Source organism: Lepidochelys kempii, chromosome 12 (assembly GCF_965140265.1).
Source record: "Lepidochelys kempii isolate rLepKem1 chromosome 12, rLepKem1.hap2, whole genome shotgun sequence".
In the NCBI taxonomy this organism is placed as follows: Eukaryota; Metazoa; Chordata; order Testudines; family Cheloniidae; genus Lepidochelys; species Lepidochelys kempii.
This window is the reverse complement of record NC_133267.1, coordinates 32,516,646-32,538,420: the sequence shown is the minus strand read 5'-3', so window position 1 is coordinate 32,538,420 and position 21,775 is coordinate 32,516,646. Positions and strand designations below refer to the sequence as shown.

Here is a 21,775-nt window from a genome sequence, read left to right as displayed (position 1 = left end):
TGCCTGTAAGTGAAGCCACCGCAATCGCTAGATATGAGGACCACTCTCTTACTTCATTTTGAGTTAAGGACAGTTCAGTGTAAATACTTTGTTTCCTTTGCGGTAGAGTGAATGGTGGCTCTCAGCTGTCCTGCTTTTAAAACCAATGCAGGCTTTTCGGTGTTTATGACGAGTCAGTGTCCATGTAGCATCAAGAGCCTCATGTCTCAGTGATTCCATAATCATGTTGTCCTTTCCCTCATCCTTCCTCTCTCTGTGCTGTTGTCCCCTCCAGTTCCAACTCAGGGCTTGATTCTGCCACCAGGGCTCACGTTGATTATTAACTTAGTCTGTAAATTGCCCCAATGATTGCAATCCCAGTTTGCCATTGGCTTTTTCAATAGATTTATGCAGTTACAGACTGCACAGGTAGCCTATGAACAAGGATGTTTGGTCTTGGACTCATCTGTTGAGGATCTGAGGTTATTGTCATAAAATATTGTTTGCCAGATGTGAGGAGAATGCTACTGCTACATGGTTGTATAAGTTATGAAAGCTAGATTATTAGTATTAGCAGTCACCATAGATGTGCATCACCTTCAGTGTAATTCCCCGCCCTGAAAATCCTAGGCCCTGATTCTGCCACTCTTATTCACACTTTATTCCATGAGCAACCTCATTTATTTCCCTTTTCCCGCCCTCCCCCACTTCCTGGAGAAAAAACAAGAAGCCCAACTCCAGAGAAAGGAATGGGTGAAAGGCTGAAACACAGTGACTACAACCGCTACTTGTACATGCAACTCCAGCACGTGGAGATGGAGTTGGAATTACTGGGACCTCATAAATTCCAGAAGACTCAGAGTTACGTCCAAGCTGTTAGGCAGGTCCAGCACATGAAAAGCCTCCTGGAAAGCCACCTCTGCTCTTCAGGATCCATCAGTGAGAGGTAACAATCACTCTCATCATTGGTATACGTAGATGCAGGTCACTGGTTCAAATCCAGCCCAAGCTGGTGGTGATTGAAAGTCATTACCATCTGATGACTCCTTGATAATTGTATAAACACTCTTGGAGGAGCAGCAAGGGAATTTCAATTGAATGATTACTGCATACTAGAGATGTAGGGGCAACTCATCACTCTTTTGTTTATACCAGTGGTTCCCAAGCTGCTTCCTGCAGCTCCCATTGGCCGAGAACAGCAAACCGCGGCCACTGGGAGCTGCGATCAGCCAAACCTGCAGATGCGGCAGGTAAACAAACCGGCCCGGACCGCCAGGGGCTTTCCCTGAACAAGCAGCACCCCTAGTTTGGGAACCACTGGTTTATACATTTATACCTCCAAAACTAAATGTTCCAATGTAGTAAAACATTATAGTAAAGAGCTGAGGACAAGCTCTGAGCTCCAAAGTGCTCAAGGGTCTGTAAAATAATGGATGTGTGGAAACCTGTTAACAAACAACAGAGACAGAAATGGGTCAGAAAAATCTGATTTTTAAGTAGGAAGTATTCAACAATTTAGTGATGCTACTCTTCATGGTCTCTAAGCCCTTTTTTATAGGGGCATCCAACAGCCACAATGTAGTGGTGGGTCTGTCAGCATTTACATTAGAAATCCTATTATTCTGGGGTTTTAGAAATAAAGCCCATAAAATGTGCTTTGATCTTATATCTATATGCCTGTTTGTATCTGTATACCTGTGATTTGTGTACCTGTTTTTGCCACTTTCTGAATACTATTTATATCATTGTATCTGTCAAAATTATTTGAAAATAGTTAATAGTTTTTAAAATCTGACTTTCACATAAGGTGTTTCTTATCCCTGTTAAGTCCAGAGTTTGCACTTTATTTTGTCTTATTTGTGGTTTGCTTCTGTCTCACCGGTAAAATGACTTTCTCACGATGGTTGACTCTCCAGGTGCTCCCCCACTCCAAGTTTCTCTGGGGATGGCAAGAAAGGTTCCTCTTTCAAAGGCTTGCCCTGGTGGTTTGTTTTCATTGGCTGGTTTCTCATAGCTGCCACCAGTGGTGTGTCCGGATTCTTCACCATGCTTTACGGGCTACATTATGGCAAGGAGAACTCCATCAAGTGGCTGATCTCCGTGGCCATCTCCTTCTTTGAAAGTCTATTCATCACACAGCCCTTAAAAGTAAGGTCACTATCAATACAAAACACTGGCTAGGGAAGGGTTGATCCTGCAGCCCTCTCAGGCACATCACTCCCATTGAAGTGAACTTGAGTTTTACATTCAAAAGGACTGCAGGACAGAGCTCTTAAGCAAGAGATCCTTCCTGTAAGTTAGGGGTTTTGTTACAATTGAGTTATAATGTCGTGTTGATTTGTCTTGGCAGGAATCTTGTTCCCGTTAGCTTCATTTCATTCTTATTTTGCAAAAAGAAAAGGAATACTTGTGGCATCTTAGAGACTAACCAATTTATTTGAGCATAAGCTTTCGTGAGCTACAGCTCACTTCATCGGCTGACAAAAGTTTCCAGTGGGAAAGGTATGGCCAGAGGCAAAAACCAATCACATTTAGTGGGATTCACACAGCATCTTGGGGTCCACTCTCTTTCTGATTTCTTGTTCATGGAATTAGCCTGTGTTTATAGAGCAAATTAAAAGGCAAAATTCTCCTCCCCAATCTGCAGTGCATGGATCAGAGACAAGCATTTAAGGCAAGGTCTAGACCTCTCCTCATGCAGAATGTGCAGACTCTGAACAAATAGCTAATGTCTTCCAGGTGTTGGGATTTGCTGCTTTCTTCGCTCTGGTTCTGAAGAAGGTGGAGCATGAAGACGAGGAAAACACTGCTATTGCTGGACCTCTGTCTGCACCAGGTAATTGTGTGTCAGATGTAAAACATGTGGGGACTAATTAATTAATGTGAAATGTCTTATCTGAGACTTTGAAGTGCTTTATTCATGCATATGGTCAAGATGGACAAATGTGACCAACCGCCTATAACCTTTGTCTGCTCCTGATCCCTAGACCAGCTGCTCTAATTTACACCAGCTAATAACAACACAGGCCAGGGACCCCTGGAGTGCCCAGCGGATCTAGCTCCATAATTTCCCCTGAGCATGTCTCCAACATGCCCTCTAGATTGGGGGGAGGAGGGGTAAGCAGCTACATTGGTTCTGTTAGTTAGGGATTTCCCCTTGCTTGAGGAATTCTCAGGTGCCCCGTGAGGGCAGCTTTAGGGCCCTTTTGAATGTTTAGAGCATAAAAATCTATTGGAGTACAGAAAAGCTGCTGTAGGCACAATGAAAAGGAGAGCATAAAACCTGATCATACGTTTTCTTAGGAAGAAACTCTACATAGCACATAACAGGAGGGCCACAGAACCAGAAAAGGAAAAATCTTGGATCAAAAAGAACTGTCTATCCCCATGGGTCTTTCTTCTATATCTCAATTCACACCCCTTTGACCTAGCACTGTTGTGAGATTGCCCTTGTAACTGGATGGGTTTAATCCTATTATTTGGGACTCGTCTACTTTCAGGACTCTGATGTCAGACCCTTCCTCCCCACCATCACTTGCTCTGTCCCCTCTCAGAAGTGGGAATGAACAATGTTCTCATTCTTAGTAGTAGTAGACCAAGAACCGTGAATGGGTCCTGTTGCTATGGCTGACTGCTATTGCCTCCCGCACTCTCACCTGCATGCTGCAAACTTCAGTTACAGTTTCAATATCCAAGTAACAGAATTCAAAAGAAGGGAATAATATTTAGCAGACTAGCTGAAAACTTAAGAACTAAAATAATGGAGTAGGATTTCAGAGAGATGCATATATGAAGAAACCAATTTAAATGATTCAGCTCTTATCCAAAATATAAAAAACAAAATTGCATATGGAAGAAAGAATGCACACAGCTTTCCATTCCTGAACACAATGCAATTTACATTAGTGCTGTGCTAACTTCCCAATGTTTATATCATGGGTTGTTTTGCAACAAACTCCACAACAACTCCACAACTTAATGAAAATGCACAGGGTGATATGCTGCACTTTTCACTAGATTTTGTAAACCCGGGCCTGCAAAAATATCAATAAAACCCAGCTTCTATCTTAGACAAGTTCCCTACATGTTCTTCCTTGCCATTATATGTAACTCCTTAGTTTACTACTGGTTTCACTTCTCAACTGTTGTTCTACCCAAGATGGAACTAATGTGCTACATTTCTCATAATGCAACTGGTGGCTCATGTGGCCTTACTACACTTTATTTAAATAGTGTGTATAAATAAAATGTATTGTAGTTAGTGGGGAGCTCCATTGTCCAGTGTGCAGAGTACTGCCTTAATACTAGAACTCGTTACCACAGTTCTCAGGCTTCTGATAGGCACCTCCTACTGAGCAGATCCTGAAGAGTCCTTAGGACACCTCCGTTTGCCTAAGTAGGAGGCCCAATGAGACAAATTGGGTTACATAGTCTCTTTGTGTTGATGAGGACGGGGCTCTTAACTCTCACTCCCCTAGTCCCTTTGGCTACTCTCAGATTCTCTAATCTCAAAAGGGGACAAGGGCTTGGGGCTTGCTGGACCTATCTTACCCAGCCAGTACACCCGGGGTTGCTGTCTCCTTATAAGCATGGGGCGGGGGCAGAGGGGAGCTGGTAAATGACCTTCCCAAGGGCAGATCCCCCCAAAAGCTTCCAGGAGTCTCCTCTGCGAGCGTAGAACCACCCTGGACTCTCTCCTAGAGCTGTTCTGCTACTGCTGGGAACTTCCCATTTTTAAGACCTTATTCCACCCTTGACATGACTGACAGGGCCGAGGGGCAAAGCCAGCCTTCCCCAAGGCAACTCTTAAACCCCTTCCATCACTGAGCAGGGTTTATATACCCCATCACACTCCCTCCCCAATATATCACAAGAAAGACATCCCAGTAAGGAGTCGTGGACCTCCCAAACTGGTAGAATGAAGGAAATGGTGCTATTCCCCAGAGAGAGGGGCTTTGTGTTTGATTTGCTATTTTCTTTCAGCCGGATCTTAAGAGGCCAGCAAGTTCTAGGCCTGCTTTAATTTATTCACCAGGTGGGGAAGGGGGGTTCAGTGGGTAGAGGAAGCAGTTTTCACCTGGAAAATTGCCTTTTGCTGTAGCAAATGCACCAACCCTCTTACAATTTCCGGCACTGGACTGGACGTCTGCCAGGCTTCCCTGTATCTTTCTGAAGTGTAAATCCTGCTGCCTGTGATCAGCCCTGCAAGCTGTGCGCAGGTCATTCCCCATTGTGTTGGGATCTATTTTTATCTTTCTCTTCATCTGAATCTTCTTTTTCCCCTTCTTACAACCCAGATGGGTGTTAAATCATTTATGGTACTTGATATTTGTAGCCTGTTTGAGCTAAAATCCTCGGTTCCTTGTCCTAGCTAGTCGGTAAGTTTCCATTATTTTTCATTTTCTGGATGTTCAGCCTTTGCTGCTAGGCTTAGTTATACATGTATAAATATACCGTGTAAGTGTCTGCATGTATGTACCGTATGTACATACGCTCTGGGCCAGAGTGTGGGGCAGAACCTCAGTGGGTGGAAATTGTCTTGGCTCAGTGAACTCTGATGGGACTATGACAATTTACACTGGCTGAGGGTCTCTCCCATGGCTTTACCATTTACTGCTGTGTGAGATGGGTGCTGGGGGACACGCTCTCCTGGCAGTTCGCAGAGGCACTGCGGGAGTGCACACAGGGACTGGAATGGCAGAATCTGCTGCCCTGTGCTGAAAGGGGCTGGGACCAAGGCCCCGACCTTCCCAGCTGTCTTTGAAGCCTGTGCTGCTAACCCCGGCCCCATTGTACTAACTGCACAGGACACAAAGACTGGGGACATGCTGCCTACCCCCTACCTCTGTGGGCTGGCGTAGGCTGGTAGACAGAGCCATTTCCTTTCTGGCCCTTCTCTCTCCCCCCTCCCTTTGTTCCTATTTGTCATTTCTTATTTTTATCTATTTTTTTCTTTTTTGCTCTTCTGCATGTTTTTTGCTGACTTTTCTCACTCAGCAGAAGGCTTCATGCTGTTGGGCATTGGATCTGTTGGGGTGGGGCATCCTTTGGAGCCACCCCAGGCTGGGCTGAGAGCCGTGGGAGCAGAGAAGAGAAGCCTGGACTGTTGGGTTGTGGCCTGAGCCTGCAGCCCCGTGTTTATAAGCTGCCCACACAGCTATCTACATAAGGGACACAGTGGGAGCGTGAATGGAAAGTCAGCAACTTTCAGACTGGTCACTTTACCTGAAGAAGTAGCAGCATGTGGATCTGGTAGTTTTCCCCCAGCACTGATCCTTTCCTCAGCCCTTCACCTCCATTGTCCTTTGAACTAGCCTGTTGCCCCAGCCCAGGGTTAGTCTCCCCCACCCCGGATGAGAAACCCTGTATAACTAAAAATGTTTCCCTGAAATGGCTGGGGTTCCCTAAAAATAAAAAGTAGGACTTGGAGGAGCTACTGACATGTTGGCTTTTATCGCTCTTGCACACAGGCGACTCAAACCCTCTATTTGGAGCTCGAAGGGATAGCAGAAGCAACATCTACCAGCCACCCCCTGCCACAGACATTCAGAGAATGAAGAACAATCACATCAAGGAGCAGAAAGCGTTTGCCTTAATCAGAGAAATACTGGGTCTGCAATCTGCCCACAGATGATCTTCTTGTTTTAGTGACAAAGCTCTTTCATGTGTTTGCAAATCAGTGCTAATATTATCCTGCTGGACTCCTTGGGTGGGGAAGGGAGAGCTTTACACAGGCATACCTATTGGATATATGGATTGTAAATAGTGCATTCAGAGGGTGAAAGCGATAATGGGGTAATAGCTGGCGATGCCAGTGGGGTTAAAGGTGGGTTTTCTGAGGAAGGGGTGAACACAGCTTGCTTGTATTTTAAGAGAACAGGCCAGAGGAGTGTGAGAGTTTATGAAGAAGGCCGAGGGAGAGGATGAAGGAAGTTAGTAGCTGGGAGAAGATGGGTTTGCTCCTTCCTGTGAGCAAGAATTACTCATAGTTACTATCCTAGGCGCCATTCTTCCTCCCTCTGAAGGCAAAGAAAAAAAAATTGCCTTGATTTCACTGAGAGCATCTTTGAGCCTCAGGTCCTTTTTATAACCTGAGTTACTGCTGGTGTCCTATCCATTTGTCTGTTCTTTTCTTGAACCCTACTCAGATTCTGACTGATGTGATGTGGGAAAGACACAACAGTCTAAGCCAACCCATGTAAATTCAACACTGATCTGATATAGTCCAGAGAAAGAAATTTTTCTAGACATCTTCTTAGCCTAATACTAAGTGATAGCAATAATTGTCATGTTGTTCTGTACTTGACGAACGATATCAATTCTAACCTAAAAGCATATTTGCTGTTCTTTCCAGCCTACCTGGGATTTTTATGGATGCTACTGTTGGTTGCCTATGGACAAAGAGATCCCAATTCCTACTACCTGAACAAACACATTGAAAGCAGCTTTACGGATGGGTTTCGGGATATCTACTCTTATCAGGACTTCTTCACATGGGCAAGAACTACCTTAGTCAACAAGTTATATGGCTCATATCAAGGTGCAGAGTTCTGACTGGATTTCACATTGTTTGACTTGGCATTCAAAACTCTGACTTTTGTGCATGCCCCCAACTTGTCCATGTGTATTGGGCTTCTGGGGAGGGACATTAGGGTCCAAGTCTGGTGTCCTGATAATTTACACAAGTTAGTGTCATCCAGTACATTACCCTATCAGCTGATCAATATCTGCATAGCTGAATGGATACAACTCAGACTGTGCATTTAAACACAATGGGCCAAATTCATCTCTGGTGTAACTCCATGGAAGTCAGTAGAATGGCCTCAAGTTGATTTTGTCCTGATACTTTAATTAACTTTTTTATGTAATGTACAAGATCTGTGTCTTATTGTAACGTTACATAATCTGTGTCTAGTGTTGTACTAAAATATATGTCTGATGGTTTTTCCATGAGCTTCTGTCATTTAAAACAAGGCCAAAGAGCTAGATGGCAGGAGTGATACTACCAGCTTTTCCCCCAGATCTGTGCTCGTGGCTTAGGTCACCAATGAATACAAGTATTGGGGTTCTCGTCCTGCTCCCCATCAGGGCAAATCCCAGAACATACATTCAGCCCATTTTTGGTGCTCCAAAGTGTCTCTGTGCTATTGAAGTGCGTTGGCAGAGTTGTGTGTAGGGTAACTTTGATACAATAGACCAAGACTCATGAGTTCTAGGTTCTATTCCTGGCTCTTGCCTAGGTGGTGACCTTAGACAAGTTGCTTCCCCTCTCTGACCCTCAGCTTCCTCAGCTCTATAATGGGGATAATGATACTGACTGCTTGTGAAATACTTTGACATCTATGGATGAAAAGCTCTAAATAAGAATTAGCTCTTATTATTACATTATGCCTGACTCAAACCAAGTTTTCTTTGTTTTCTTGAGGATTAAATTCACATTGGTTTTGTTTTATTTAAGAAACAGAATCAAATAATAAACAAGACAAAAAACAATCTTTCAGTGAGGAATAAATGGGAGTTGAGACTATGGTGATTATTGAGCCTGCCATAATGTCAACACTGACTCTTCTACATAACTCTTTTAGGCTTCATTACAGATGGCAACTCCAAGTTGGTAGGCAGTGCCCGAATTCGTCAAGTGAGAGTGAAGGGGAACACCTGCCCGATAGCTCCCAAACTGCAAGGCTCAGTCCAAGAATGCCATGCTACGTATTCTCCCCAAGCGGAAGACACGTCAGACTATGGGGAACACTGGAATATCTCAGCCTTCGATAACTCCTCTGCCTTGACTTCTGCATGGAAATATCAGAGCCAGTCCAAACTTAGAGGGCATCCAGTGTGGGGCAAACTTGCCATCTATAGGGGAGGAGGATATGTGGTTCACTTGGGAACTGATCCAAAGAATGCAACCAGGTAGCATTTTTATTGTATTTGGGTTTTGCTACTGTTGTGATTTTGATTTGATTCATGTTTTATGTCTATTGTCACCATGTGTTAGATCATGTATTAACCAAAATCTAATTCAGGATTATAACCTGATTTTCTAAGATTAGAACTATGTGCATGCACATGGATTCCAGATTTACACAAGCAATTACTAAACAATCAAAAAAATTAGAGCTGGAAAAGACCTAGTACTTCCTCCCACTCAGTGCAACATTACTCCCTCTTCCGCACACTCCAGCATTTGGTTTAGTCTACTTTTCAATGTTTAAAGCAATAGGTTTTCTACCTCTTCTGTTGACAGATCATTGCATAGTTTAACTGGATGCCATTGTTAGGAAATATTTCAGCCTAATCTTTCAGCCTAATCTTCCCCTGCTCATGTTCGTCTTAGTAAGATCTTCTTGGTCAACCCTATGCTTTTCATTTCCCTCCTCAGTGTTTATGCTCTTCATAGATTCATAGAGTCACAGATACTAAGGTCAGAAGGGACCATTATGATCATCTAGTCTGACCTCCTGCACAACGCAGGCCACAGAATCTCACCCACCCACTCCTGCGAAAAACCTCACCTATGTCTGAGCTATTGAAGTCCTCAAATCGTGGTTTAAAGACTTCAAGGAGCAGAGAATCCTCCAGCAAGTGACCTGTGCCCCATGCAACAAAGGAAGGCAAAAAACTCCAGGGCCTCTTCCAATCTGCCCTGGAGGAAAATTCCTTCCCGACCCCAAATATGGCGATCAGCTAAACCCTGAGCATATGGGCAAGATTCACCAGCCAGATACTACAGAAAATTCTTTCCTGGGTAACTCAGATCCCACCCCATCTAACATCCCATCACAGGCCATTAGGCCTATTTACCATGAATATTTAAAGATCAATTAATTACCAAAATCATGTTATCCCATCATACCATCTCCTCCATAAACTTATCGAGTTTAATCTTAAAGCTAGATAGATCTTTTGCCCCCACTGCTTCCCTTGGAAGGCTATTCCAAAACTTCATTCCTCTGATGGTTAGAAACCTTCATCTAATTTCAAGTCTAAACTTCCTGGTGGCCAGTTTATATCCATTTGTTCTTGTGTCCACATTGGTACTGAGCTTAAATAATTCCTCTCCCTCTCCGCTATTTATCTCTCTGATATTTTTATAGAGAGCAATCATATCTCCCCTCAACCTTCTTTAAGTTAGGCTAAACAAGCCAAGCTCCTTGCGTCATTATACAATCATTATATCCACCCTCTAGCCATAGTTAGAGATGGAGTGAATTGTCCATTACAGGAAACAATCTACAGTACTGTGTTTGTGAATAACAACAGAGATTGCTTCTAGGAATGAAATAACAGAAAATGGAGGCCTTGGGACCCAAGGCTTGGAGACAAGTTGGCAGATAAGGGCCCTGTGTATTACCAACAGGAAATAGTGTCCACCAGTGTTGGAAACCCACGTGTACCTATTTGCCTACAGGTAAATTAGATGTTGTTGGAGATAGCTGCATAGGAACTTAGCTTTTGCCTTGCCAGGCTGGGTGACTGATCCAGCCAGTATCTTGGCTTCAGTACTAGCCAACACCTGAAGCTTCATAGGAGAGTAAAAGCACTAGACTAATTGTGTAGTGTAGTCCATAGAGGGACAGAGAAATTCCTCCCTGTTTGGACTTACACTTCAGGTGTCCTTTGAAAGTCCCTGCCTCTTGTTCCCACTTTCTGTATGTAGTTTCCAAACACTTCTACTCCTCATGTAACACCACACACCTCTAATATGAGTCAAAAGTGATTAGTCACTCTCTCTTTTGTGCACTCTTTGGCAGAATTCTCCAATATCTCTTCAACAACGTCTGGCTGGACACCTTCACAAGAGCAGTATTTGTTGAATTTACAGTCTACAATGCCAATGTGAACCTGTTCTGTATTATAAGCCTGATGTTTGAAACAAACGCATTAGGTAAGAGCCCACTTTCAATTCTAGCACTTTCAGCTCTTGCACTGCAGTATACAACAAGGAACAGACTCAGGGAGGAATTTTCAAAAGAGCTGAGAGCTGAACACAGCTTTATTTTTTCAGGGGCCTTCTTCACGCATGCAGAACTGCAGAGCATCCGGCTCTACCCCTACACAGATGGTCTGCACATCTTTGTTGTTGCAGCAGAAGTGATTTATTTCCTATTTGTCATCTACTACATGGTAGCACAGGTAAAACCGAGCAGAAGCTTCAGTTGCCATGTGTCACTAGATCCGATTCTGATCTCAACAACAAGGGTTTTACATCAGTGTAATTCAAACCACTTCATTGGTGTTGCTCCTGACATAGGTGCTGGAAGTAGGCATGCTGGGGGTGCAGCAGTACCCCCTGGCTTGACGTGGTTTCCATTATATACAGGGTTTACAGTTTGGCTGAATGGCTCTCAGCACTCCCACTATACAAATTGTTCCAGCACCCCTGCCAATGTGAGGTCTGAATCAGATCCTGTACCTTTAATAAATAAAGGAAAGGGGGGATTTCACTTGACTGGAGTGCATGCTGAGAAGGTGGTAACTAGAGAACAGCACAAGAACTGGTTGAGCAGATGTGCAGGGATCTCTTCTTGTGCAGAGGGGACCATCTGAATCCCAAATGTTGGACTGAACTGTCTGTAGCTCCAGGCAGAGCTGGGGGCTGGATCAGCAGCCTTAGCAGAAATGAATGGAATCAAAGTTTGTTAGAGTAACATGGCAGTGATATATTTGATTTACTCTGCTCACTTATACAGTCATATTGCCGAGATTCTAGCCAAGGGCTGTTGGAACTGAAACTCCTGTTTTCACAGGGAAAGCTCATGAGGGCTCTGAAATGGAGGTATTTCCACAGCAAGTGGAACCTGCTAGAGCTGGCCATTATACTGATTAGCTGGAGCACCCTATCAGTGTTTGTGAAGAGGACAATCCTGGGAGCACGCGATATCAGCTACTATCAGCATCACAAGGATGAGTAAATGTTCCATGACTCTGCCTTTCTCTGCTTTAGCTTGTACCTCCCTTGTGTTCCCAGCACCTCTGCTGCCTGAGATATATGCTCTCCAGAGGTAGCTACATTTCACTGGTAGATGAAGTGAATCTGTATGGCTGTATTATGTAATCCGTGTAAGGATTTTAGGACTTGGATTTATGTCAGTGACAGAAATTAAAGCTACCTCACCTGGGGAAACGCTGAAGGACAGCAGGCATTAGCACCACCTCCCCTAACATGGTGTATATGGAACTGATGGGCCTTGCTGGTGCAGGCCGTATATTAGTATCATCTGCCTTTCCCTCATCTCACTGCAGCCACCCTGGGTAGGTACATGGCTACTGTTTAAGAGCTCAGAGCAAAGCCAGACTCAGCAATATCCTAGGACAGAAATTAATAACAAACCAGTCACAACAGAGAAGAATTCAACAGGCCCATGCAGATTTTAGACACCTTTGTGGTATGCTCTGTTGCAAAACAGAGTAACAAACATAACGAATGTGCAGCCCCTTTAAGCAGCAAAACACAAACATAAGTGGCTTCTCTCAAAGCCAAGCTTTTGAAGGATGGCTTACTTCAGCCAAGAATGCCCCCCTCACCCATCCTGCTCCAGCCCTATTGCTAGAAACCCCTCCCCCTTTCACTGTTAGATTTTTATTACCCAACTTCCTGCAGCACATTCTTCTTATAGAATTTACAGGGCATTGGTTATTTCTCCACAGCTGGCCCAGCCCTGCTATCCTGCAGACCTAGGAGGAAACTGGGGTCCTTTTCAGAGCAAGATAGTAAATGCCATCCCAGTCAATCTCCAGAAAGGGTCTATGCACCCCATTACACTACCCAACAGTAAACTCTAAGCATTTGCATTAGGTGCCTGTTACTCCAGGATTTGGTGAGTATCTAGCCTGACTGAGTATTAGAAGTACTCAGGCTTTAGTCTATACTGCAGATAGGCCAGCCAACTCAGATGTAAAGCATCACCATGCACAAGAGACTCTTGTGTGAGGATGGGATGGGAGGGGAGTTAGGAGCAACATGTTAGTAAGAACCTGAATTAACTTTGCAGTGAAGACAAACCCTGACCGACCAGTGCTACCAGCATGCTCATTAATCACAGTGCACAGAAATGTTCTGAAAGTTTTTCATGCATTGTTTATTAATCTTCTTTTCTCATAGGTGTGTAAGTTTCAATGAAACAGCAACAGCTGATGCAGCTCTTGGCTACCTAATTGCTTTCCTGGTGCTTCTCTCTACTGTGAAATTGTGGCATCTCTTGAGGCTCAACCCTAAACTAAACATGATCACCTCCACCTTGAGGAGAGCTTGGGGTGACATCTCTGGATTCATCACTGTTATTTTAATCATGTTCCTTGCCTATTCCATTGCTGTGAGTATCTTTGTGGTTCCTGTTTGCAATCTGCTAGCTGCAGATAAAATGAATAATTTCTGAATAGTGAAAACAATGTGGCTCTGAAATGTAAAATGAAATAAAGCTGTCCACCTAGATCTTAGGTGAGCAGTTTGATGGCTGCAATATGCTGCAGAAGGATCCACTCTCCAGCATATATGAGTGGCAAGTTAAAATATCCACTTGTCTGCCCTTTTGCAAACTGAAATGAAGTTCAATAAACAAACAAGATGATAAAAAAAATAGAGATTTCCTGTGCATGGTGTATATGTGTCAAAGAGCAGAGTACAAAAATATACTTAGTGGGCAAAGATCTTACAGGACAACCAAACAGGGGAGAATGATTGACTGACAGCACCAGATATGATATGGTCTGGAACATGTAAAATAAACATAGGGAAGATTTTTTGGGTTTCTGCCCATTGCTGGTTATACAGGAATAAAGTTCATTATTGTGTAAATATACTAGTTTATTCAGTCAGGTTAATTAATTACAGCACTGTAACTATTTATGTGTATTTATTGTTTTATTTGAAACACTGTATTTACATTACCATGTAGTGAGCAGGTGGGATATAGAACAAATATGTTCAATCTGTCACTGAAAAGTTTAGGTAGTAATTAGAACTTTTCCAAAATAGCAATAAATCAGATCAAAACAGTAATCTCAAAGAAGGATAAAGCACTGAACTGGAACTCGGACCAGGGTTCAATTCCCAGCTCTGTCACAGACTTCCTGTGTGGCCTTGGCCAAGTTAGCTAATCCCTCTGTGCCTCAGTTCCTCATCTGTAGACTAGAGATAACAGGTCCAGTTTCTCACTCTTGTCTACTTACACGGTAAATTCTTCAAACTGAGACCCCCTTTTACTAAGTGTGTGAACACGCAGCGCGGTAGGGCCCAGTGTTGGTTGGGTACTATTGTAAAATAAATAAATCTCCTGCAACCCAAACCACTATTTGCATCTTCCCTTACATTATTTTCTATTTATATTAAGGTAGCATCCAAAATGCATTCGGTACTGTACAGGCAGAGGAAGATGTGGTCCTTATCCCTGAAGAGTTTGCAATCTTTGTTCATTAACAAATAAATTAATCGGAGAGACATAACTAAACAGTATTATTCACTTCCTTCCCTACAGTGCTCTTTAGTATTGCTCTGTATTAAACACCACAGAGGTGACTGCATTTCAGTGATAGGTGAAGTGATTTATGTATATAGTTTGTAGAATACTTTGAGATCTTCCAAGAAGAAAGGCACCATTGATCTGATATTGAGAAGTGCTGAGCACTCACAAGGCCACTTGAAGCTAACAGGAGCTGCAGGTGCTCAGCATCACTGATAAATCAGGTTATGTATGGATGCAAGATATTTTATTGCGGTTATGGCCATCCACCACGTGCTTCCTTGCTGCTGAACTAAACCCCAACAGCTGGTTCCCACATCGTCTCCCTTGCAAACACTCCTGTTATTGACATAGAGAAAGTCAGGAACTGAGTAAGATGACTTGTCTGATGGGCCCATTAGTTTGCATGTGCATCATGACCCAAGTCCCTGTCATGAAGGAGAAGTAACTCTCAGATCCTAGGTTCTTGCTTGCTCCATGTAACTTTGATGTCAGACCAGGACAACTTTCTGTGAACATAAAAGTTGTGAACTAAATGGACAACAAACCGGTGTGATTATGACGCAAGATCTGCCTTCTTTCCTTTGCAGACAAATTTGATATTTGGCTGGAAGCTGAACTCTTACAAAACCCTCTTTGATTCAGCAGAGACAATGGTCAGCCTTCAGCTGGGAATCTTCAACTATGAGGAGGTACCAGATCTACCCTTCAGAGACTTATTATTAATTACTTGTATTGTGGTAGCACCTAGGACAGTGGTGGGCAACCTGCGGCCTGCACGTTCCTGTGGCCCGCGCTGCTTACCGCGGCTCCCACTGGGAGCTGTGGGTAGCTGTGCAAATGTAAACAAACTGTCTGGCGGCCCGCCAGCGGATTATCCTGACAGGCCACATGCAGCCTGTGGGCCGCAGGTTGCCCATCACTGACCTAGGAGATGACCATCTTTTGTACAAACACAGCACAAAAAAATATAGTTCCTGTCCCACAGAGCTGTCAGTCTAACTAAGTTGTTTTTATTTGCAGACAAATAAAATGAAAAACCGAACCACAAAATCACGTTATGGTTTTCTATACTTAGGGCTCAATCCAGCTCCAATTCAAGTCAACGAGAGTCTCTCCATTGAGTTGAATGGGAGGTGGATCAGGACTATAAAGAGCAGCCATGTGGTTTCAGAGTGATTTATTTTAAATTAAAGAAAATGAAACATGAAAGAAAAAAAGTACAGTAAAGGCTCCAGGAGGGAGAGCACAGTGTGTGTTTTGTCTGTAACATGCTACATTTGCTCTGCTCCGCAAAATGACAGCAGCCACTGCAGACAGCAGACTTCTAGAAATGTACAGGTGTAAAAACAGAAAAACCTAACCTCCTAAAAGGTTGTATTTAAAAAAAAACACTTTAAATATTAATTTTAATACAAATTCATAAAAGTAGATCTGAACCCAAATCAGACCTGAGCAGTCCCAGAATTTGAGGAAGTAAGGGTACAAAAAGCCAGATCAGAATCTTAGAGCAGCACCCATGATTACTATTATTTCTATCCCCACCAAAATGTGTGGTGGTAGGTGCTTATCCCTGTCCAACAGAGATTACAAAATAGCTGAGGCACGACCAAACAAGGAGAAAACAAGACAATAGTGAGGAGCTGGAGCAGGATGGGGAAATAGCAATAAGAATACACAGTTACTCTGTGAAAGCAGTACACAGTTGAGTGGATTCAAGAGAGTGGGACTCATGATTTTTTAATGACTAAGTGAATGTCTTATGTAGCTAATTTCCTGTAGAAATTTCAGCAGCAGTGGGGTTTCTTATAAACAACAGATGATCTCATTTGCGAAGAAAAAGTGCCAGCTCTGAAATGTATTCACAACTGCAGAAAAGCAGATAAATAACTCAGTGGGGCACGATGAAACTATTTTGAGAAATTAACACAGCTGTATTTGAATGTTTTCCCTTTCTAGAAGAAACTCAAAGAAAGAACATTGCTCATGACAATCTCGAGTTCTGTCCTGCTGAACTCAAATCCGAGTATTATAGATAACACTTCTTCATTTTTAAGAAAACATTTAATATTTGATGCTGTAAAGGGAGAAGAGCTTAATGCTCTAAGCAAACAGGGAGACTTTAGATTAGTGTTAGACATGAGTCTGATTTTAAAAGCTCAACTGCCTGCTTTATATCTGAGAGCATTTTCTCATCAAGCCACGAAAGAGAGACTAGGGTGCAATATATTTCATACCCTATTCTCCATTTCATTTAAACCCTCTTGAACCCTTCACTAAGAAATGTACTCAGGTTTTAAATAGCCACCTTCCCTGCTAGCCAATACAAAATTATTGTATGGTTCATCTATGCAACAGACATTACTATCAATAGTCTATATGCACCCCTGAAACACAGACCAACCGTCCTCTTGGGGAAGCTACATACATACACCTTCTGCTCTCCAAGGGGAGTTGTGTTTGCAGAATAAGGGGCAAATGTAATGTCTGGATTTTTAATAACGTTTTATTTATTCCTGACTTCCCAAGAAAAATTCTTCCATGTTACAGTTTTTTTAAGCCAATTCTTTTGTGGATTAAATTAGTTCCTCTTTGTCATCTTTCATCACACGTGGGCTTCTCTTCATTGGGTACTGAAGGTTACCTTGTAGTCATATTATAGCTTTAAAACTTGTTTGTGTGCTGCTAATCTCTGTGACTCTTCACCTTTGATATAGTTATCTTGTGCACACCATCCTGTCCTTGTATGAAACATTTGTCAATCAATAAATATTTGCGCAAGCCTGCAAACAGTTACTACCATGTGTTCTATTTGCCACTGTGAGAAATCTCATTGAAGAATTGTAAGCATGAATCCCAGTAGTAAGTGTTTGCAGATGTCCCTCAGCCTAAAAGGAAAAAAACAAGTCTCTTTCACATAAGGAAGCACACTCTCAAAAGGAGTTAAACTTGTGGATACAGTAATTTATAACAATACATGCAAAAGCCCATGCTTTTCTTGTGCATTTTTGTGGACTATTTGAAAAACTAGTCCAGCAGGAGACTGGATGGTTCAGAGGACTGGCAATGGGCTAGAAAGGTGTTTCACATCTTGGTCCTAGGTTCAAATCCCACCCAAGTTGCTACATATGAAAAATTGTTGCTAGCTGACTCCTATTTTGTAGTTCTGATTAAATGAGTTTGGTGGCTCTCGCTACAAGCTCGGTTTGGCAAGTGTCCACATCACCATAGTTAACCTCAGCAAAGAGGCCCATGACTGAATACATATGGGGGCTGACCTGTCCTTTCACTGCAGGAGCAGACTCAGGAATGCATGGTGAAGATTGCACTGCCTCTGCTAGTTTGTGCTAGGGCAGTGTTTCCCAAACTTGTTCCGCCGCTCGTGCAGGGAAAGTCCCTGCCGGGCCGGGCCGGCCGGCCCAGCTTGTTTACCTGCTGCGTCCGCAGGTTTGGCAGATTGTGGCTCCCAGGGGCCGCAGTTCGCTGCTCCAGGCCAAGGGGAGCTGCGGAAGCGGTGCGGGCCGAGGGATATACTGGCCGCCGCTTCCAGCAGCCCCCATTGGCCTGGAGCAGCGAACCGTGGCCACTGGCAGCCACAATCGGCCGAACCTGCAGACACTGCCAGTAAACAAACTGGCCCGGCCCACCAGGGGCTTTCCCTGCACAAGCGGCGGAACAAGTTTGGGAACCACTGTTCTAGGGATAAGCAGAAGCCTTTGGTCTCCAGGTCTGTCAAACTGACACCTTCATGATCACTAAATTCGCACACAAACATTTAAAAAATAAAAGAAAGCATGACCCATAATACATATGGATGCATCACATGCATAAAAGTGTGTTCTATCAACTCTGATGTATAGTGCATCATGGCATGAAAATCACTCCTGGAGAGAGAAAATACATATTGCATACTCTATCAACAACTTGGATGCCCTCTTCAGGGTTTTAAGTTGACCCTACTTCCAACCTTTTTCTGCTATAATAAAAAACATAATGCCTTATTTTATTTATTCTCCAGGTCTTGGACTATAATCCAATTTTGGGCTCCTTTTTAATTGGATCCTGTATCATTTTCATGACATTTGTGGTGCTCAATCTGTTCATTTCAGTGATTCTGGTTGCTTTTAGTGAGGAACAGAAACATTATCAGGTATGTTCATCTAAACTGTTTTATTATTTAATATTTACATTGCAGTAGCACACAGAGGCCTTAATCTGGATTTGGATATCCTACTGTACTAGGCCCTGTACAAACACTGATGAGGACATAGTCCCTGCTTTTAAGAGCTCACAATCTACTCCAATTAAACACATTTTAGCTTTTATAAAGTTACACTGCTCTTTTCAACTCACAGAACTAAATTTTCTAAGTCAGCCTAAATTTTATTAATAGAAATATATACACTCTCAAAACAACTTGTGCACACAAGTCAGGTAAGCATCTAACTACCTACTTTTTGTGCATTAATCTTAGTTTTATCTGTAATTTCTATCGTATGCACCCACACCAAATCCAGCATAAAGGTTGAAATTCACTGAAGTCCATGGCAAAGCTTCCTATTAAGATATTGATACTGTGATATGAAATCCTCTTTGATACTATACATGAAGCCCTTGATGAATCTGTTGTATTGTATATAAAACCAAGGAAATGGAAAACAGAACAGATTGTTAATGTAAGCACTAGATGCAAGTATGCAACATCCACTCATTTTACTAGGAGTTATAGGCATGTATCTGTGGGAACTGTCTGGTGCACAGCTAGCTGATGCATTTCTGACCCCACTGAAGTCAATGGCAAAACTCCCATAGACTTTGAGTGGAGCCAGATTTTCACCCAGCATGTTGCAACACACTGAGGTATTGTTTTTTTGTTTTTTTTTCTGAAGTGATGGTGATATTCTGCCTCATCCACCTGAATCCATGTCTGTTCTACCTACAATATTTACATTCTCTATGTGTAATCTTGGCTCAGTTGAAGCCAATGGTAGTTTGCCATTTACATCAATGGAGCCAGGACTTTACTCCATTTGTTTAAACTAACAATCCATGCACAGCTGCAGCAGCATGGGGCTTCATTTTTGTCATTTTTTTAGGCTTCAGAAGAGGAAGAGATTGTTGATCTAATGCTGATGAAAATTTTCAGTTTCCTTGGGATTAAATTCAAAAAGGAAGAGAAACCGACCAATGTTGAGCAACTGAAAGAAGCTGCTAGCACCTGACAACTATAATGACCAATTGCTTTGGGTAAAGTCTTTCTCTCTATCCATTTTAAACTACAGCTGCTGTGGCTGGACTTAGATATTATGGCTCCTATGTGTAAAGTGGTGTCGTCTGCAGAGCTGTGACATAAGCAGGAATATGTTCAATAATAAAATCTTGTGTTGTATTATGTTATGGGATATTATCTGTGAACTAGTAGTAAACAAATAATGTGTCCAATTATGTTTATTGTCTTATTATTTCTGTAAATTTACTGTCATGTATTTAATAAATGCTAAGTGTTCACTGCAAAGTTTATCTAAATTATTTGATCATAAAATCACCAAGTGATAGTGTCCCACTTTTCCAGTCTGTGATTTAAATGTCTTAGAAGGAATATGCATTTAAAATTCAGCATCTCTCTTTGCATATTCAACATGGGCCATATCATCACAACAACCAGGTCATCCAGGGCAGTACTAAGGTCTCCTTCCCTGGAGCCATTATAGCTTGGGGACCAAAAGAGATCTTTCGAGAGACAAGGTGGGTGAGGTAATATCGTTTATTGGATAAGTATCTGTTGATCCAGTAAAAGATATAACTTCCCACCTTGTCTCTCTAATATCCTGGGACCAACAGGACTACTACAACACTGCATACAACACAGATCTTTGTTTTTCTTGGGAAGTGGTGTACTTAAGGATCATCAGACTTAACGGCCTTACAACTTGTGGACAATAGCTTCAGCCTGAGTCATTATCTTACCAAGTATCACTGTATCCCCACTGACTAAGGCTATGTTTACACTGCCACTGTGAAAAAACACACCCCTGAGCGACAAAAGTTTTAGCACTGAAAAGCGCCATGAGCCGCGCTTTAGAAAGCACTTTATTGCCAGGAGTTGCGCTCCCGGCGATAAAGTTACCACCCCTCGGCTCTGCCCACGTCACATCGCAGAAACACACCCTCTCCCCCTTATATGTTATGAGTAACAAGTAACATCAGAGTCTGCAAAAGTATGGTAAGTAAGGAATAGCACTTGACATGGGGTACAGTTGCTATGAGTTAACCACACACCTCAGGTGTACAGGGAAGCACAAAGGCCAGCTCCTGAGAAGAGCAGTTAGGCCTGGTTTACACTAGGAAATTAGGTCAGTATAACTTTGTTGCTCAGGGGTGTGAAAAATCCACAGCCTTGAGCGAGGCAGTTAAACCAACCTAACTTCTGGTGTAGACAATGCTAGGTCGATGGGAGAATTCACCCATCGACCTAGCTACTGCCTCTTGGGAAGGTGGATTACCTACACGAACAGGAGAATCCCTCCCGTTGGCATAGAAAGAGTCTTCACTGGGGGCTTGGCAACACTTACGCTTTATAGTGCTCTAACTCGCTGGCTCAGGGTTGTGAAAAATCACCCCCCCACCCCGAGCGCAGCAAATCAGCTTTAAAGGGCTAGTGTAAACAGGCTCCCAGCGCTCAGAGCTAATCCCCTCGAGGAGGTGGATTACCAGAAGCGCTGGGAGAGCTCTCTCCCAGTGCTCGCACACGACCAAACTCGCACTTCAAAGCACTGCTGCTGGAGCGCTCCCACGACAGGGCTTTGAAGTTTCCAGTGTAGCCATGCCCTGAAGCACTACAGCGGCACAGCTGCAGCATTTTAAATGTAGGCAAGCCTTTGGTTTACATCACCTGAGCTTCTAGTGAATTAGTCCACTCCAAAAATGGTATAGCTAACTTTTAGAGGCAAATTTCCAGAAAACTTCCTGAATTATTCTCACCAAATTTGCAAGCAAATCCGTTTTAGATAAGTGCACACCTAACAACCCACAGGGACACAGTTACCTGATTCACATGTGCAAATGACATGCTTCCAAATAGGCCCTTTGAAAAGGTTGTCTTCAGAATAACAAAAATAAATTATGTGGGCAGGAACCTTAGTTGCCTAATCCACTTGCTTCCTCAGTCCTGCCCCTTTTCTAGCTCTCTATTATAATAATAAAATCACAGTGTTGTTAGTGTGATATACACATCTTTAAAAAGAAAAGGAGTACTTGTGGCACCTTAGAGACTAACCAATTTATACACATCTTTGCATCTCTTAAACTCTGAAAAAGTCATTACTAGCTACCTT

The 21,775-nt window shown here is 42.9% G+C and overlaps 1 protein-coding gene across 1 annotated transcript in view; it reads left to right on the top strand.

Annotated features, from left to right (window-relative positions):
* PKD1L3 (polycystin 1 like 3, transient receptor potential channel interacting) overlaps positions 1-19,912 on the top strand; it is a 73,580-nt gene extending 53,668 nt beyond the window's left edge. Inside the window, exons 31-44 of the mRNA XM_073308427.1 lie at positions 697-863; positions 1,813-1,841; positions 1,896-2,127; positions 2,719-2,815; positions 6,450-6,590; positions 7,334-7,519; positions 8,565-8,892; positions 10,734-10,867; positions 10,988-11,115; positions 11,730-11,890; positions 13,085-13,295; positions 15,032-15,133; positions 18,460-18,591; positions 19,538-19,912. Of these exons, the coding sequence (XP_073164528.1) occupies positions 697-863; positions 1,813-1,841; positions 1,896-2,127; positions 2,719-2,815; positions 6,450-6,590; positions 7,334-7,519; positions 8,565-8,892; positions 10,734-10,867; positions 10,988-11,115; positions 11,730-11,890; positions 13,085-13,295; positions 15,032-15,133; positions 18,460-18,591; positions 19,538-19,663 (2,174 nt within the window). The 3' untranslated portion in view covers positions 19,664-19,912. The remainder of the gene's footprint in view (positions 1-696; positions 864-1,812; positions 1,842-1,895; positions 2,128-2,718; positions 2,816-6,449; positions 6,591-7,333; positions 7,520-8,564; positions 8,893-10,733; positions 10,868-10,987; positions 11,116-11,729; positions 11,891-13,084; positions 13,296-15,031; positions 15,134-18,459; positions 18,592-19,537) is intronic.
* Positions 19,913-21,775: the final 1,863 nt, after the last annotated feature.